This window comes from Gymnoscopelus microlampas (genome assembly GCF_963454915.1).
Source record: "Gymnoscopelus microlampas genome assembly, chromosome: 7".
NCBI lineage: Eukaryota > Metazoa > Chordata > Actinopteri > Myctophiformes > Myctophidae > Gymnoscopelus > Gymnoscopelus microlampas.
In genome coordinates, this window is record NC_139944.1 from 30,264,090 (window position 1) to 30,283,792 (window position 19,703).

Sequence of the window (19,703 nt, forward strand, 5' to 3'; positions counted from 1 at the left end):
ATCACACAACGGGCCTCATTCAGGAAGCGATACAAGAGATTTTCTCTTATTTTGTTCTTAACTGGAAATTTTTCTTATTGTGTTCTTATCTGGGATTCAGCAAAGTAAATTCTTATTTTTGCTTTCCCCTTATGTAAGAACACATTTTAAGAGTGGTCGAGAGCACTCTTACTGAGATAAGAGAAAACACAGTACACACATTTTGTTTGTCTAATGCTAGAAAACATTCATTTTAAATGAGAAAAATAGAAAACATATCATTTAATAAAATCTATGATATGTTTTAGAGTAATTTGATTGGATTATTAAATTCATGGGCTAAAAAATACTATTGGTCCATAGATCCCCATTAAAACTATAAAACCCTGGATGATATTGCATGCATTCAGCCCCCTTTTTAATTACAGTTACGGCGCGTAAGATTAGTGTTTCTCTACTAAAGCCTGATGATTTATACAAAATCTTATATCGCTTCCTGAATGAGGCCCAATGAGGCTTTAATATACATCTGTCCTTACCTTCTGTCTCTCTCTTTATATCTGTCCACTCTGTTACTCTAATCTCTTTCCTCTCTCAAATCCTACTCATTTTCTCTTTGTGTCACTTCATCTCCATTTATAATTAAGGCATTTAGCCGAGACACTCAGCCACAGCAATTTACAAAGCGCAAGATGGGAGTAAATGGCATGAACAACAGGGTAGATATGCGGTCAAGTACGGTGCCAAGACAACAATTACCGGTAAGTGTTAAAATATAGCAGGTACACAAAACGAGAAAACTACAGTACTACAAAGTCGACCTTTCTTATTTATTCAAGAAGACGAAGTTGACCGTTCTTATTTATTCAAGAAGACAGTACAGTTACAATAATGCACGTATCACCTCCAAAAGGATCAAACCTGTTTTCAAGGAATAATATATAGACAACTATCATCACATCGCAAACTGACTGGTTCCAAATTTGAATTTTGAATAGCCCAAAGAAATCTTAAAATGACACACAGATGCGTTCCCAGTCTTAATGGGTTAATATAGGACTTTATTGACTTAATTTGATAATTGGCTGTATTTGTTTTGATTTGAATACCTATGTCTATTTCTTGATGGACTCCTCGTTTTGCCACTTCTGCCACCTGAGACATGTTGAACTCTGCCACACTGTGTGCTTTGCCAACTTGTGGGTCATGTAGCGCTGCTAAAAGGTTACCTACACTGCCCTCACCCGAGGCAGAGGTGTGACATTTGGTGGCAGTGGTTGGACCCCAGGCCCTCTAGTCTGTTTGAGCCCTGAGTATCTGGGCCAGTTGCTCGCCCTGGGGCCTGCTCGGCCTCTACGTGCAGCCGGTTGGCCACAGACACTGCCACCTGCAGGTCACAGTGGAACTGCTGCCTCTCCTCTTCTGTACCTTCAGGCCATACATGGGCAACTGGTGGCCCAGAGGCCACATGCGGCCCCCACCTTCACTTCATGTAGGTTAATAGGGGAAAAAATATTCAGGATTCCAATTAAAAAACAGCAAAAATAGCAGATCTACAAGCTCAAAACGTGTCATACTGTGATGCGTTTTGAGCTTGTAGATATGCAAATTATGGCATTGATTTACGAAAAAAAGTGAAAATACGGAGATAAGAGGTGTCTGCGCGACAGAATATACAATGTAGCCCTCTGGAGTGAGTGTGGAAATATAGTGACCCTCTCCATCATCAAAGTTGCCCACACCTGCTTCAGGCAGTGCAACTCCTCCTCGCCCAGGGCTTGTTTTTCTGTAAAGTTGCTTGTAAATTATTGATAGTTGCTGCGAGTTGCGTTTTTTTGGGCTTGCTTCCTAATGTTGTTTAAACCAGTGGTTCTCAAACATTTTCATGTCAAGGACCCCCTAAATTAATATGTATTTGTCAACGGACCTCCCCCCAATCTAAAAATATTTTGTGCCAGGGACCCGTACCAGATTTGTGTCGTTAAAATGTTTCAAAAATACACTTTTTAATTCAATTGAAATCCTTCTTTAATAATATATATATCCTACTGTGTATACTTTATTTTTTTTGTATTTTTTTTTTTTTGTGTGACTTGTTTGTATTGTCCTTTGTGTTAATGGTACAATAAGATACCAGGGTTGTGGCTCTTTCGGAGCGGGAACTTTGGGGGGGTGGGAGGGCTAACATACATTCACTGTTTTTGTATGCCTTTTGTTATTGACCTGTATGTGAAAATATAAAATAAAAAAAAACCTTGAACAAAAAAAAATAAAAAATGTTTCAAAAATATCCCACATTTTTCACATTTTCTTCAAAACTTTTTTGAAAATATCAGATCTACAAGCTCACAACGCATCGCATGGATGCGTGTTGGGAGCTTGTAGATCGGCTATTTTCAATTAGCCAATGTATATAGGTTTAAAGGGCTCATGTAGCCTAGATGCTTCTTTTGGGCTTGTTTTCATAGACCTGGTTGCTTGTTTGTCTCGCAAAACCTGGCAACACTGCTCCTCGCCCGCTCATCTCTCAACGACCAAGTGCCTAAGCAGACTGTACAGTGATGGTGGCTGTAAATTGCAGCCCAGAGAGACTAGGCATTTGGCAATTGAAAACAGAAGGCATCACCATTAAGGCAATGGACAGCCTTTCTTGAAACTGATCATCAGGCATGGAGTAAGATGAAATAGAATGATAAGAACTCAGCCCTATTGCTTACAGCTTACATGACAGAGCGGGATTTTGTTATATAATTTAAGTTTAAAATGCTTGCTGATTTGGTCAAGCTCACAAATGTGTTGCAACGCGAGTACGCGACACATTTTGAACTTGTAGATCTGCCATTTTTGTGTGGAATGTTTGCCTGTCACATGCCCAGAATAGGAGCGCATGGTTTAGTGGTTAGTTTAACTCTGAGAGTGCATTTTTACATTAACACAGAATTTCTATATACTGTATACTAGCTTCAATACCTCCCCCCTTTTCTCTCCTCTCACCTCCTCTCTCCTTCTCTCCTCGTGTCCTGTCAGCCCACAGACACTTGCTCTACAATATATGTTCCATTAGCAGGAAGGAGAGGTGCTGCTCTGGGTCACTGTATCTCTCTTCCTCCTATCTACCATTCATTATCTCCCCCTCCCCCCCAGAATTAGTTTCTCCACCCTCCCATTTGTCGGATATCAGTGTATTCTCGTTACATAATGTCCTCCCTTCATCTGAAACCTCTTTCCCGACTCTCCTATACTCAACATCTCTATATGTCTCTTCTGTCTTTATATACTAACCCCCTTGATATATCTCAGCTCTCTCCCCTTTTTATTCTTTCCTTCTTTCTTTCAGTGCTCAGAAGCTGTCTTTTCTCTCTTTCTTTCTCTCTCTCTCACCAATCCATCTCACTCTCACACGACCCCACCCTCTCTCTCTCCCCTTTTCTCACTTTTATCACCCATTCTCTCAGAGACTCTCTCTTTAATTAAAGTCAGGTAATAAGTGCAGGGTCTAAATCAGCCAGCTGTTAATGCAGCCGCTCCAATCAATTAAGAGCCCCGGCCGTACTGAGGGCGACTCTGTGCGTTTGAAATGTAAATAGCCATGGCTGGGCTTTCCATCGGCTCATACGGTACGTGACCGGAATGAAAGAAACCCACCGCTGCCTCTTCTTCCGCAGTAGCGCACCGCCACACAAATTATTTATCTCTCATGTCTATCAAAGAGTGCTGGAATCCACTTCATGGCTCTAGATTTTATTTTCCGAGTGATGGATGTGTTCCACTTTGTATTTTCTTTGCTTTATTGAGACTGATTGGCTTAGGAAAGCTGGGAGGGATTGCAACATGGAAGAACCAGGGTAGGAAAGAGTTTGATTTGTGATTTGATTCCTGGCCAGCTACGGTATATGCCCTCCCCTTAATTTTCCCTACTGTGTGTCTCCCCTACACTGTCTCCTCCTCAGCTTTCCTACCGACTGTCTCTCCTATCTGTGTGTGTGTGTGTGTGTGTGTGTGTGTGTGTGTGTGTGTGTGTGTGTGTGTGTGTGTGTGTGTGTGTGTGTGTGTGTGTGTGTGTGTGCGTGTGTGTGTGTGTGTGTGTGTGTGTGTGTGTGTGTGTGTGTGTGTTTCGCTGCCACACCCGTCATACTTTGAAGTTTGTCCATGGAGGCTTGTAGGAGGCTGGGGTTTGAAGTGTATTTTGAACACTGCAGGCTGCTCCAGTCGTTGGTGTGCAGCAGGTGAATAAATACAGCCTACTATTTTCCAAAGGTACTTTTCTGCATTATTTTGTAAAATGAAGTGGAGGAGAATTGATTTCCCACTGTAACCGCAGGAGCCAAAAATGAATATACGTTCCTCTCAATTTATTTTCATTTCTCATACTTCTCCCATTTCTATCGCACCAACCTCACTGGTCTGATCTCCATCTCTGTCTCTCTCTGTCTCTCTCTGTCTCTCTCTCTCTCTCTCTCTCTCTCTCTCTCTCTCTCTCTCTCTCTTTTGAGTCATGAATATTTTAGTGTTTTTAGTTGTTTTTGTTTTTGTTATTGTGGGTTGTTTCATTAAATTATATCAAAAGTCAGAGTCTCTCGTTCTATCTTCTATCTCTGTTCTATCTCTGTCTTCCCAAGTCCCTACCTTTTCTCTCTCTATGTGTAATCTTTTGCCATTTCTCCCACTCTGCTCTTCTCTCTTGCTCACTCTCACATTCTCTCACATTTTCTTTAATCCCTTTAAATCTGTCTACCTTCTCGTCTCCCTTTGGATTTTTTGATAACGTGTGTTCCCACAAATATGTCTCCTTTCATCTGTATAGCTTTCTCTTGTTGAGTATTTTCTTTAGTACTGTGCCTTTGTCAAACAATCTCACTCTCCTTTGTTCTCCTTGTTTCATCTCTCTCCCTTCTTCAACTTTTTACTCAACATATTTCTTCCTGCATTTCTGCTTTATTTTTGACAGTGACATCGAGACAGGAAAGGTGGGACAGAGAGAGACAGGATGACATGCAGTAAAGAGCTTTGGGTCAGATTTGAACACAGGCCAGCTGTGGGAAGGACGATAGCCTGATTTATGTGCTATGCGCTCTTAACAGATGAGTCCTCCTTTCCTCAACTTTGTCTTAAACTCACTTCCCTCGCTTTCTCTCTGGCATAATAAGGTTTTCATTTAACTACTTAAACCCTGTATAGTTTGTTGATCAGAGTCCCCCAGGGGTCTTTGCTAGGCCTCCTCCCTTTTTCCGTATACCAAATCTCTTGACCGAAAATTGCCAATCTACAAGAAACACTTGGGATTCATTCTCATTCTCGATATTCGGAACTGGAAGAATGAAATACAACTAGAAAATGTGCTCCTCGGAGCACAGGTCTCCGCCAGGCGAGGTGGTAAAACTGTTCCTGGTTAATTCTGTCTTACCTATTTATATTACATATTGTGATGTAACGTGAAGCTTGACCAATGAGACAATAAGGCAGGATGGAGGGGGGGGGGGGGGGGGGGAGGATGAATCAATGTTAACAAGGAAGAAAGGAAGGAACGTTGCATATTTCTACGTTTAACCACTTAAACCATATATACTCAGTTTCCCAGAGAGAGAATATTAATATTAGTTAACATTATTAATCAATTATTTTATTAAATGATTATCAATATTTTTTAACTGTTGCATCCCTAGATGGGATAAACCCCTATTTGTTTCCCTGACTCGAAATAAGATAGACACATGCACACATTGCATGCACATACAGTACTTAGTTGCCATGCGAATAATTCACACACATGACAGTTTTGCATTTTGGCACCGCATGCTTTTTCATTATGAAGGACAAAGGAAAGAAGGATGCTAGGAAGGAAGAGAGTGAGGAGGGATGTAGAGAGGAGAGAGGCTCATCAGTAGATGTTTCTTGGCACTTGGGGATGTTGAGAAATATTCAGAATGGGGAAAAGTTTCCCTGGCATTCATTATGTTGAGGAGTGGTACAACCAATGAAAGATGGAAAGAAGGATAGAGACAGGGACGGATGTGAAAAAGGATTTAGACTGTATGATTGGTTGTGTGTGTGTGTGTGTGTGTGTGTGTGTGTGTGTGTGTGTGTGTGTGTGTGTGTGTGTGTGTGTGTGTGTGTGTGTGTGTGTGTGTGTGTGTGTGTGTGTGTGTGTGTGTGTGTGTGTGTGTGTGTGTGTGGGTGGGTGGGTGGGTGCGTGCGTGCGTGGTCAGAGACATAATGAATTCCATCCTGTCGGGAAGTAAAGGTTACACACGTCAGTCTGCTCTACTCACTACACCCCACTGGGAGCTCTCGGTATTTCACACGTGGCGTGCGTGTGTGTGTGTGTGTGTGTGTGTGTGTGTGTGTGTGTGTGTGTGTGTGTGTGTGTGTGTGTGTGTGTGCCTACAGCATGTGCATGTGTGCAAATACAAAGTACATAAATATGCGTGTGTATCAATAGGATCTGCATGAGGGCCTGGTAGGTCTGCATGCATACGTGTGTGTGTGTGTGTGTGTGTGTGTGTGTGTGTGTGTGTGTGTGTGTGTGTGTGTGTGTGAGAGAGAGATAGAGAGAGTGAGAGAGAGAGAGAGTCAGAAAGACAAGCTACTTCTCTTTTCCATCAGTAACCTTTTCCTCAATCAGTTTTCAAGACAATAGGAAGAGAGCAACAGATACACACGTAAAGTACAGAGCTGTGCATGTGTCTACCGTATCCTCCTCTTCTAGTTTGAAAGTGATGATGGTGCGTGCATGCGCGTGCGTGCGTGTGTATGTGTAAAAGGGTTTGAAATTGGGCACACCTGCTCTCCGGTGGTACAAAAGTAGGGGTGTGATTGTTTACGCTTGAAAATCACAAACCGATGACCGTTTAATTTAAATCATGAGCTCAGTTAAAATATCTTACTGCAGACAATATAGGCTAAGGGCAAGGTGTCTGCACTCAGCTCCTGAATGGATGTTTTTTGAAAATAAATAAATAAACAAAAACAGTACAGAGTTAAAATACAGAATAATCAAATACTGAGAGGCATATGCATAGGTTTCTGCATTACCTGCTTACCGGGCAAATGGGATTTTTCTAACCTAGTGTCCCTATTCTAGGCCTAATAGGCAAATATTCTGCAAAAATAGGCAAACATTTGGCAAAGAATCTACACACTCACAGACCTTGTAGATCCGGCCTAGTATAGAACCCTGAGGGGCTGGGGTGGTTTCATTGGGGTTTAAGTGATTAAAACCCAATTATTATTGATAGGTCAACTAGGGCTTATTGATAGGTCAACTAGATATGTCTGTATTTATTACACATACTGTACTGCCAGATTCAGTTTAGCTCATGGCTGGATATCACTGAACCGGATTCTAGGCAAGTCATAATAGGTGAACATTTGGCAAAAACAGTCAAACAGCAGATCTACAAGCTCAGAACACATTGCGTAGCAAGCTTAAAGATTGGCTATGGTCAAGTATAGACCCCTGGGGTACCCCGGTCAACAAAGTAATATTTGCCAGACCCAGGGGGTCGGCCTACAGGAGGCTTTGTCAGTCGGTCGGTCGGTCAGTCTGTACCTCTTTTCTAGCCTGATTATCAGACTGAAGCTGCGTGGAGCTTCAGTCTGAAATTGTCTCCAGTGTCGGGGATTACAAGGGGGAGGGGATTAGAAATTCCCTAAGCCAATCCTAAGAGATCCCCACGCCCACCTCCGCCTCTCATTGGACAACGCATTTTGTACCGGAGAAGTCTTAGGTTCACATTTACAACTCCAGACCAAGAGGCAGTCCACTCAGAGAGTGGGCGGGGTCTATGGTATGGAACCAGGCTACCTCTTTTCCTCTGCACACACGTCATGCGAAGTCCGGCCATTCAGATTTCAACCACTAGGGGTCTGGCAGTGCTCCGAGGAGCACTTTTTCTAGTTAGGTGGTTACTGCATTTCCTGCCAAGCTCATTTTATATTGTCTGCTCTTGTGGGTCTGTTGGAAGTGCTGTAGATTTGATGTTGTGTTGATGACCCTCCGTTTGCTCTCGGGAGAAATGACAAGGCTCTTCTTATATGACACAGTGGAAGTTGCCAGTATGCCATTGTACTGGCAGTGCACTGTAGGGAACAACATCACTATCCTTAGAGCCCCACCGCTAGTGGGCTACAAATATTGATTTGTCACACCCCTAGTGGTAAGTAGTTTTCATATCTGGTGGTGGAGTTACAAATGAGCATTACTTGCCTATCGGGCAAATGGGATTTTTCTAAGCGTCAAACAGCTTTAGGAGTTCCACTAAATCAAATTCATTAGAGTTCATACACAATTTACAAGTCTGTTGAAAGTTAAAGTTTATTCTGCGTAACCACTGTGCGTGTACAGTGTGTGTGTGTGTGTGTGTGCGTGTGTGCGTGCGTGCGTGCGTGCGTGCGTGCGTGCGTGCGTGCGTGCGTGCGTGCGTGCGTGCGTGCGTGCGTGCGGCGTGTGTGTTGGCTGCACTGGTTGGTTGAAAACATTGGTACGCAAATATGCAAAACACAATACTCATAACTATAGTCTTCAGATTCAGATTTGGGGGGATTCATACTGGGAGGTCTCTCTTCCTACTGCAAAAATGCTTAACCATTGATCATCATCTGCATTCAGATTTTTCAAGCTGCTTTCAATATATTCTAGTAAAATATTTCCACTTGATTTCATGATAATATGACATGTTTCAAGAAGCAGAGAAATGGAGACCTGGTATTTGTTTTGGTCTCCCCTTTGTAATCATGTACACAAAATCGAGTGTCAATAATCAAGAGGGATTTATTTGTCACTCATGCAGGTAGAAATGATGGTACAGTGTAAAGTTTTTACTCTCTAAGAGTAAAATGAACACTGTGTATGGACAGCAGCTATTTACTTCAAATCGACAACTAAATAACTGCTCTAAAGTAACTGGCAAAATAAAGAAAAGGAAAAAAAGAGAAATATAAAAAGAGAAGCTGAGAGTGAGTGACTGACAGACTTAACCTAACCTAGCCTCGCTAAAGGTTCTGTCAATATGAATGTTCTAATTCATCATTTTATAAAGAAAATGTGTCAGTATGTCAAGGCTGACACATACATTCTAAATGGAACATCTTTCTATTATACAAAAATGTGAGAGAGAGTGTGTGTGTGTGTGTGTGTGTGTGTGTGTGTAGGTGTACTGTACCTCCTCCCGTTTGTATGTGTGCGTGCGTGTGTGCGTGTGAATACACATGTACCTCCTCCAGTTTGAATGGTGTGTGTGTGTGTGTGTGTGTGTGTGTGTGTGTGTGTGTGTGTGTGTGTGTGTGTGTGCGCACGCGCGCACACACACGTGCGTGCATGCATGTGTTTGTGTGCGTGTATATACACAGGCGTACCTCCTCCAGTTTGAATGTGATCATGGTGAAGGCTCTGAACACACAGTCTGTGGGTCCAGTGATGGTGATGATCCTCTCTGGACATGAACCCTCTGAGATGTTGACCCGCGCACTGCTCTGTAGAGCCACACGCAGACAGACAGACAGACAGACAGACAGACAGACAGACAGAGAAAGAAAGAGACAGAGAGACAGAGAGAGAGGGCGGTAGAGGGAGGGAGGGAGAGGGAGGGAGGGAGGGGGAGAGGGAGGGAGGGAGGGTAATGGGGAGGTGGAAAAGGGAGCGGAGGGGAGGGACGGGACACAGGGAGAGATGAAGGGAGGGATTTGAGGGAGGGACGGGAAAAACGAAGGTCAGGAAGGAAGTTGGGAAGGAGGGTGGGGGTGGTTACAATGTACAGACAGGTTGGAGGAGGGGAGGGAGGCAGGGAGGGGGGAGAGATGGAGGGAGAGGGGGAGAAGAAGAGAGAACACATTAGTGGTGGTGGAGGGATATACAAGGAGAGTCATTCACGCCGCAGTGCTTCCTCGTCCACTGAGAGAGATTCACCTGTGATGAGATGATGAGAGAGGAGGAGGCTGGTGGGGAGAAGAGAGGAGAGGAGAGGAAAAGCGGGGAGTCGTAAATGAAGGTTTCGAGGAGGCCATGATGAGGAGGACAGAAGAGGAGAGGAGGAGGCAAGTGAGAAGATGAAGTGAGGAGGAGAGGAAACAATGGAGGGAAGGAAATGACTTGAACAGGAGGACAAGCAAGGAGAGGAGAGGAGAGGAGAGGAGAGGAGAGGAGAGGAGAGGAGAGGAGAGGAGAGGAGAGGAGAGGAGAGGAGAGGAGAGGAGAGGAAAAGAGAGGAGAGGAGAGGGATGGGAGAGGACGGGAGAGAAGAGGAGAGAAAGGAAAAGTGACCTGCTGTGGTGAGATCAATACACTCACAATGACATTATTTATATATTATTCAACATCATCAGAGAAACAGGTTAAACTGCTAGATACTGTAGACAGACAGACAGACAGACAGACAGACAGACAGACAGACAGAGAGACAGACAGACAGACAGGCAGACAGGCAGACAGACAGACAGACAGACAGATCCTAAAATATCATAACATGATATAAAAGGTAATAAAACTTTAGTCCAAAATTCTCCTTTAAGTATGTACATTTTTCAATACGTTACAGAGAATATAGTATAAATGTAGTATAAATGTAGTACATTTGTACTACATTTATACCATATTCTCTAATTGTGTAGACTTCTTGTAAATTAAGTAAGGCAGATGCGGTGCGACGCGTTGTGAGCCTGTAGATCGGCTATTTTCAAATAGCCTAGGTATAAAATAGGGCTAAAGTGGCTAATGTGTGTTTCATAATATAATAATTTATATCTGCAGTAACAAGCAACTAAAGTTTTCAAATAATTGTAGTGGAGTAAAAGTGCAATATTTGCAGTATAATAAGTAAAAGTACTGGAACTTGGAAATACTCAAGTAAAGTACAAATACCTCAAAATTGTACTTAAGTACAGTACATGTGTACATGCACTTAGTTACTTTCCACCACTGGATACTACACGGTGTACAGTGGTAGTGTGGGAACATGAAATGCATTGAGTGCAGACTAGAGATGTCAGCCAGTCGGCAGCACTGCAGACAGGAACCCCCCACGCTCTGATAATGAGACTGGGCAAAATGATTCACCTGGCCCTGACGCTTCTAATGAGAAGGCTGGAGAGACTATAGCGGATCACGTAGTGTGAATACTTGCGGAGGAAAGCGAGTGTGCGTCCCTGCAGGCGAGCCAGAGGAGTTGGGAGACTCCTCCATAATACAGTAAGTAATGAGAGACTAGATAGGAGGTGGAATCACCTGGCTCTAGGATGTGTGACAGAACAAGTTGAGGTTGACAATGTGGAAATGGTGGAGGAGGATATATTTTCACGGATTTATGATTGTGTGACACACACGGGGAGAGCATCCCTTCACTCAGTGAAGAAGATGTCTTGGGCGGCAGTGGCTCAGGGGTAGAGTGGCCAGATAGAGTGAACTGGAAACCGCAAGGTTCCCAGTTCGATCCCGGACTAACTCTGGGCCTCCCCCAGAGTTAGTGTCAAAGTGTCCAAGACGCTGAACCCCTAATTTCTCCCGAAGGTTGGTGCCTTGCATGGTTTCCTCCGCCATCGGTGTATGAATGTGTGTGTGAATGGGTGAATGTAATGCACAATCTATGTAAAGCGCTTTGGATAAAAGCGCTATATAAATGCACCATTTACCATTTTATTTGAGCATTTATTCTTAGACACATAATGGAAAACAGTCTGATGAAGTGACTAAGAGGTATAACAGTTAATCAAACTAATCGGTTTAATTGATTATAAAACAAATTATACATTTTAATAAGATAATCAATTGGGGGGTGGGTTTGTGAGGTTGTACTGTAGTACTATTGCTAATGTAAGAAAATTCTTGATAGTTGCAAACCCTAAAGTGACCGATTACTTCTCTGATGTTGATACATTTATTACTGTACATCTGTAATGAATGAAGATACAGTAGGCATCTAGTTTAGAACAACTGAGAAAGCGAAAAAGGTTCTGTTTTTATAAGGTATTGACCAAACTTAAAAAAAACAAAAGAGGGAATGCTCCTCTTTGTGTGGGGAAATAAAAATGGGTGACTAACAAATGGATTTCTATTCAGGTTTCTCTATATTCACCGTCCTTTCGACCCATCTTTTTCTACTCTACAGAGAGTTTAAGGATAGGATCTTTAAACATCAATCAAGAGACAGAAACAAGAGAGCCATAAGAACAAAACTGAGCAGCACTATAGATGTATTTTTGTATTTTTCTTGCAGGAGACACACAGCTCTAGCGATAAAATGAGATCGACTGGGGGATAAGCATTGTCACAGTCATGGTACAAACCTCAGTGCAGCAGTAGCAATATTGTTTTCACAGAGACTTAGCTTTTCAGATCTTTCTTTCGTTTCACCTTTTATAGTACGTCTATGTTTATAGTTCTGGTACTGAGTGTGCTAAGCTTTCTAACCACATGAACCCTAGCGTCCCTATTCTGGGGCAAAAAATATTTGGTGTAGAGGGTAAAAAGGAGCAGACCTAGTATAAAGCCCCGGGGGACTAAGTATATAGGGTTTGAAAGCAATTCTATGTTGGTGTTTGGAGGAGATTGGAACTGCACCACACATTTGACAGTAGGTACTGTATAGTAGGAGTGGAAAGCTATAGCAGAGGTTCCCAACCTGTTTTTCCTTGGAGCCCCCGCTTCTTTCATCTGAAAAAAGCTGAGACCCCCCTATGTGCGCATACACACACACACGCACACGCACACATACACACGCGCCAATATGATTTTGTGCAACATGTTTAAAAGTGTGGATACCTCCAAACAGACAAGCAGTTCTTTCTTATGGAAATAACTGCATCCAGTGGGAAGGCAGTATATACATGGACCAAGATCTCTGAGGCCAGACTTGACTGAATAACATTTACAGTAACAGGATAAGCCTAGGAAGGTATGCTAAGTAGTCCGTCCGTCCCTCCGTCCAGACAGACAGACAGACAGACTCACAGGAGCGAAAACATAATCCCTCGCCTTTGGCCGTTCTGGCCTGGCGGGGATAATAAAATAAATAAATAAAAAGGTGCTGAACTAATAAAAGGTCATGGAAAAAGAGAACTCTCTTCAGTAAGTCACGTTTATTTCACCTAATGTGACATTCAGAGCTGTGTAGCTCTTCTTCATTGACCGAGGTTTTCATTGTCAACTTTATGTTTTTCCAAAAATGCTGGTGTTCAGGCTGAACATGAGGCAAACTATTAGTGTGACGCGATTCAATATTAAATCGATGTAAAGACGTGACATAGAGCGACATTTCACGTACTGTATACGCCCCAAGCGACGGGAATAGAGCTAATGTTATACTTGTAATTGTGCAAATTGAAAATGTTCATCTCGAGCAACATTTCCCCGAAGCAAATAGAGCGACATGCAGGACCCAGCTGGGGAAGTAGTGTTGCTGGGTGTGAATTTCCAGAATTTTATGATACAACACCTGCAAATGGCCTAGAGAGGGAGAATGAGTTGTCTCTGATAAGAACTCTTTGGCTCAGTGGTGGACTGCTGTTCGTAATGCTTACTTATTTTACCGTGCCATTGAGAAAGACACCACAGACTGCCAAGTACAGTAGCTACAGTACATGCAACTAGCTTGTTGAATGACTAGCTGTAATATCAATGTCAGTCGCGTCTTGACGCTGGTGTGACTGAATTAGCAAAATGTCAAATGACAACACAATTCCAGTGAGGAAAGCTACACATTTCTTTGCATTTCTGAGTGCATTATTTATCTTACTCTTAATTACTTAATTGCTCTTTTTATCTGTCACTCCTTCTTTCGCTCTCCCTGGAATGAAGTGAGAGCGAATTGAGATATTCACGTCTGTCAATATCTCATTGTCCCTCATCCCCAATTTGTCCCTTACTCTCTCATTGTTCCTCACTCTCTCTTATCTCTCAGTCTGTGTGTCCCTGCTGTCTCTGGCTCCCTTTCTTTCTGTCTGTTGCCATATACTCTGTAATTCTTTCTTGGAGTTTGTTGACACGGAGTAGTGTTCAAATTAATTCTCGGGGGACTAACATTTTCTGTGTTTTTTGTGAAGTTATTGTTTGGTAAACCTTTGCATCCTGAGCTGTAGTGCACTTCACAGGCGAGTGATTTTCAGCTCTGGAGACTAGTTTTCTATTCTACCAGGCAGCTGTTAACTTAGCGTCAATCAGGAAGACTGCACAACATCACATCTCACCTTCCAATTACTGTACTTTAAACTCTGGAGATGATGCCAAGTTTGCCTATTGGTCCATGTCATTGCGTATGTGGTCTTTAGTCTAAGAATGAGCACTTTCTGTCACACCTCCATGGGAACCACTCACACATGATTGCTAGTCTTTATATACTCTGATGTCTGGGTTGTTAGTCATCGTTGCTGTCGGGCAGAAACCTCCTATCTCCATATATCATTATTTTTTCAAATTCATGCCCTACTTCATCATACAAGAGTGTCACGCAAAAGCAGTATAAACAGCAGCAACTATTATCACTATTTTGAAATGTTTTAAAAATAATAATAAAAAATGAACAGTTTTGGACATACAAGGTTTCCACCCGACATTCTAGTGGGCTGCTGCCATCTTTCATTCATTATCAAAGATAGCGCTAAGCTTCCCCCGCATCCTCCTCCTCTCTGCCAACAGCTCCACACTGTCCAGTTTGACCTCCACCACAGAGGTGGCCTTCCTCACCAGCGTATTCAATCTCTTAGCATCCCAGTGGTTGATGCCTCCCCCCATGCACACTACGGCAACAAAAAAATCAGAGCACGCTGCTACTACAGACTGGTACAGCATGCGTAACAGTCTGTTTCACATGTTGAAAGACTTTGAGCCACCTCAGAGAGAACAAACTGCTCTGTTCCTGCTTGAAAAGAGGGCCAGTGTAGGCCGATCATCAGTCCAATTTCCTACTGAGTAGCCCTCCCAGGAATGTGTACATATCCACTATTCTCCCTCGTCTTACAGATTACATACTGTTTGGTACAATGAGTGCCAACCAGATCTACCGAGACACCCGGCATATTCCCATTTATCCATGTTTCTGAAAAGCACAAAAACACTAAAATAGTAAAAAGAAACCAGTTTTAAACGGAGTAGGGCCTAAGATCTGTACTTTTCTACTTTTTGATTTAAACTGAGTAGGGCCTGATTCAATTCAATCTTTATTTCAGACCCAAGGGGGATCCATATCACAATAAAAACACCATACAAAACATAACAATAACAGAAAAAGAAATACAATAAAAAGACTTCCACAGACGTTCAGTTTCGAACATACAGACAAGTGCACCAATGGTTCCACAGTCTAGAGGAGAACCTGACAGAACTACGTAAGGGGTTAATTATGACAGCAATGATGTCATTTACTGACTCAGATGCCCTACACATAAATCTATACATAAGATTGCGTAGCACAGCAGAGCAGGTGGGTACCCCAACACTAACAAACATCTGGCTTGCACTGGAGCTGCTTGGAGCTCTCAGCAGCAGCCGCATACAGTCATTATAAGCCACTGTGAGTCGTCTGATGCTGCCTTGCTTGCTAATATCTGTACTTTTCGGTTTTTTGTTTTAAACTGAGCACGGCCAAAGAGCCATACTTTTCTACTTTTTGTTGTTAAATAAATCATCTGCAAATTAAATAAATGACGCTATAATGATGCTTTCTACCACAGAAGCCTATAGGCAAGTGGATTGATGACATTTTGACCAATCACATAGCATAGCAAGGCGAGCAGATTGTTGACTTTCTTGACAAATTGTTTCACCACAGGCAGGCGAGCACTGAACCAAAACATTCCCACCCACACGGACATTACCTGTCAACTAATGATAGCAACCAGCAGTGGTGTAATGTAACTAAGTACATGTACTCAAGTACAGTACTTAAGTACAATGTTGTGGTATTTTCTACTTTAATGGGGTACTTCCAATTTTCAATACTTTTACTTCTACTCCACTACATCTCAGAGGCAAATATTATACTTTTACTCCACTTCAATTATTTGAAAACTTTAGTTACTAGTTATTGTAGATTTTGATTATTATTACAAACATACATTAACCACTTCAGCCCTATATACATTTCGGCCATTTGACGCATTGTGAGCATGTAGATCTGCTATTTTCAAAAGATTTTTATACATTTGAAAACTTGTGAAATGAGACATTCTGCATAATGAGTATTTTCTACTTTTGGTACTTTAAGTTTTGATACCAATACTTTTGTACTTTTAGTCAAATAAATGTTGAATTCTGGACATTTACTTGTAACATATAGTATTTATACAATGCCGTATTGATACTTTTACTTAAGTAAAATATTTGAGTACTTTTTCCACCACTGGCAAGCAGTGAGTAGCTAGACAGTGGGTCTGGTTATACTATAAGAGCATCATTTCCCCTTGCACTTTAATAACATTCGGCTGCAGGACAAATCAGTCACCAGGCAGGCCAAAGCTGGCCTGGGCATGCATACTGATATCTCTGGGGGTTGTGCTCCAATTTTAAGTTTTGCTTGCTAATTGCTGATTTTCAGCAATCACTCTGTTTCAGAGTGATTGCTGTTTCTGTTCTAATGCCTGCACTTGCATTTTGGTCATAATACAGTCTGGCCCTGCAACAGCCATTTGATAACACTGACCTTCATCAGTCAGTTAGTTAAAGCTGCTACATGGTCCAGCCGGACAAGAGCTTTTTTCTGCTGCAGCAAAGAAAGTTTGGAAAGTTGAAAGCTGCATGTTTTATACTCCAGGCACTGCCTACGTTCTGAATGACATCAGTTTGTAGTTATTGCCTACCCTGTCTGACGTCGGCTCAAGTATGTAGACGGCTTTAGAGCTAGAACATGACCATTATATGGGTCATTATTTAACTTTTTTATGACATCGGTATTGACAATTATGCAGCCAATGTGTCCAACCTGGCGTCCCTATTTTGGGTATTTCATTATAAACAACAGCTTATAGATAGATTATTTTTGAACACAGTAACCATTGATGTTATTATTACCTTCAGCTACTGTGTGTTTACCCATCAAAATATCCGCTTTGAAACCGATCAGTTGAATCTATGAATAAACCCCCTCTGTCACACCTCCATGGGAACCAATGAAAAATGATAGCTTCTCTACTTGCTGCTGTTTGATCTGTGGGTCACTGTCATCCGTGAGTGTTTTGCTGCTGCTGTCATTGTGTACTTTCTAGTTGAGCGCTCCATCACCACCAGTGTGAAGGCTCCAAATGGTGGCTCAGCATTCTCAACTCACCCTGGGGGGTTCTTATCAACTATTCATGGGATTCACTGCACCCCACGAATGAGCCAACGTTTCAACCAGAACCTACAGAAATGTGTTACATTTAAATGAAGGTAATTGACCTTTATTGATCTGGTGTCCTAGGTCTAAATGAGTTGTTTGTGTCACAGCATGATGTTGGCTTGTCTTATACCATCATTATATTTCACACTGTGCAATGTGAAGAAGGCAAAATCATCATCATCCACCTTGTTTTTTTGTTGTTATGCCAATTAATTCCTCCCCACACACATTTGTGTGTTGTCACTGCTGTTGTATCCTGACTCACCTGCTAGTGAGGAGCCCCCACTGGGAGGACATAGAGCCTTCGTCCTACTCCTCCCACCCAACACTCCCTGCTGTCAGGCGCCACCGCCCCAGCCCGTAGGAATACGTGCAGTGACTAATATCACCCCCCTCGGCTTCCCTCCCACGAACACGACACAATTGTGTTCTATAGACGCACGACAAAGCCGGATTCACTGCGGTGGATTTAAACCCACAACCTTGGGTTGTGGGTTTGTGTCTGACCACCGGTGGGCAGACACATTACCACTGCACCACCCGAAGGTCAATATCCACCTCGTTAACCATTTTAATAATTTCTATGTCGTGCACTACAGCAGTTCCACAAGCACACATGTCCCCAAGTGACACGTTGTGATCTTGTAGATTGTAGGCAACAAACAAAACAACATAGCGCAGTACAGTACAGTACAGTACAGTACAGTACAGTACACACACACACACACACACACACACACACACACACACACACACACACACACACACACACACACACACACACACACTTTTGATACAACTACAACTCTTTGTCTCACTCTCTGACTCCCTGAAATCACATATCTCTCTTCCCCACATGTCTTTCTATGCATTCATCTTCTAATGCCTAATTTAAATGAAAATAGGCGACATACAGTACAACGCTCTGTGAGCTTGTACAACGCCTATTTGCACAACATGTTGCGCAACTGTAAGTATAAATCAGGCATAACTCTCACTGCCCCAATTTCTCATGCCCCCCCCACCTCTTCTCTCTCTTACGTAAACCCCACTGCCCCCTACTTCCCCTCCCTTCTATCTCTATCCCTCCTCATCATGCCTCCCTTCATCTCTCTCCTCCATTCACTCATTCTATAGCACCCAGTCTTTTCTCTCCATCCTCTCTCTCTCTCTCCTTTTCCCCTTTTCTCTCTGTATTCACCTGTCTCTCTCTCGCTGCTTCCCTTGCTTTTCTCTCTCTGGGATGATGATCATTGGGATGATGATCTCGGCATTACGATGCCACTGGGAGGGACGCTCTGAAAGCATGTCTTTTTAATTGTTATGCTCCTCAGGTCCCGCTTATTAACCCATTCAATACGGATTTTTTAAAATTTATTTGGCTATTCAAAAATAGCAGATCTACAAGGCTTGTAGAAGCCCCCAGAAGCAAAGATTTGAGTTGCTTTACAAAAATATATATTCAAAGATTTGCACACATTTTTTCAAAAAATAGCAGATCTACAAGCTCATAGCGTGGCACTCGGTGCCACGCTATGAGCTTGTATATCTGCTATTTTTGAATAGCGAGAGTATAAAATAATGGTTATAGCTCAAATCTAAAATGACACAGATGCGTTCCCGATCTTAATGGCTTAAGAATAAGGACAGACTCACTCACACACACACAGAGATTTTGCACGTTCATAGAGAGATAGTGCCCCTCCCTCAAGCAATCCATATGCAATGAAATTGCTGTTAATTTCCTGTCTCCAGCCAGACATGGTATTTAAAGTTCTAACGATAACATGTTTAGGTATTCATACTGTATAAGCCGTCCATGTGGTATTGTGTTCTCTGGTTGCAGGGTTGTAGGGTTAAGGATAAATGCACATTCATACTCCCGTTCAGAATAGATGCGCATGTACATATTATGTTCAGAACGCGAGCAGCATTGCTCACATACATACTGTAGCTCTGCTAAACATTCTGTACGTAATGTTTCAATGGAGTTTCAATGTCATCCGCTATAGAGTGCAGGATAGGGCAACAAAATGATCTTGTACGGACCTCCATTTGGCTTTATATTCTTTCTCCTTTGTTGCATCTTACAAGGGAGCACGACTGCCCCCACAGTTTTCAGATGTTGCACCTTACGGATGCATACATTTCAAGCTATAAGCTTTCAAACAATATGCAGAAAAACGGATGGAATTATTTGAATGCCATAACTATGTTTAACATTGAGTATAAATGGTCCTTAAGGGTTTGGTAGAGGCTTAAGACCATTTTGAGTGAACATGGTCCACACTCCATCTGCGTCAGTACGGTACACCTCGGCATGAGCATACAAACGCCAACGTTAGCTGAAGAAGCGTCGAATTAAGACAAGTAGCTAATGAGAATGGCCTGGCCTGGCACTGCACTCGGTAGTAAGACATGCTG

The 19,703-nt window shown here is 42.5% G+C and overlaps 1 protein-coding gene across 1 annotated transcript in view; it reads right to left on the reverse strand.

Annotated features, from left to right (window-relative positions):
• pcbp4 (poly(rC) binding protein 4) overlaps nucleotides 1-19,703 on the reverse strand; it is a 65,345-nt gene that overhangs the window by 41,042 nt on the left and 4,600 nt on the right. Inside the window, exon 4 of the mRNA XM_084061178.1 lies at nucleotides 9,334-9,450. Within this exon, the coding sequence (XP_083917304.1) occupies nucleotides 9,334-9,450 (117 nt within the window). The remainder of the gene's footprint in view (nucleotides 1-9,333; nucleotides 9,451-19,703) is intronic.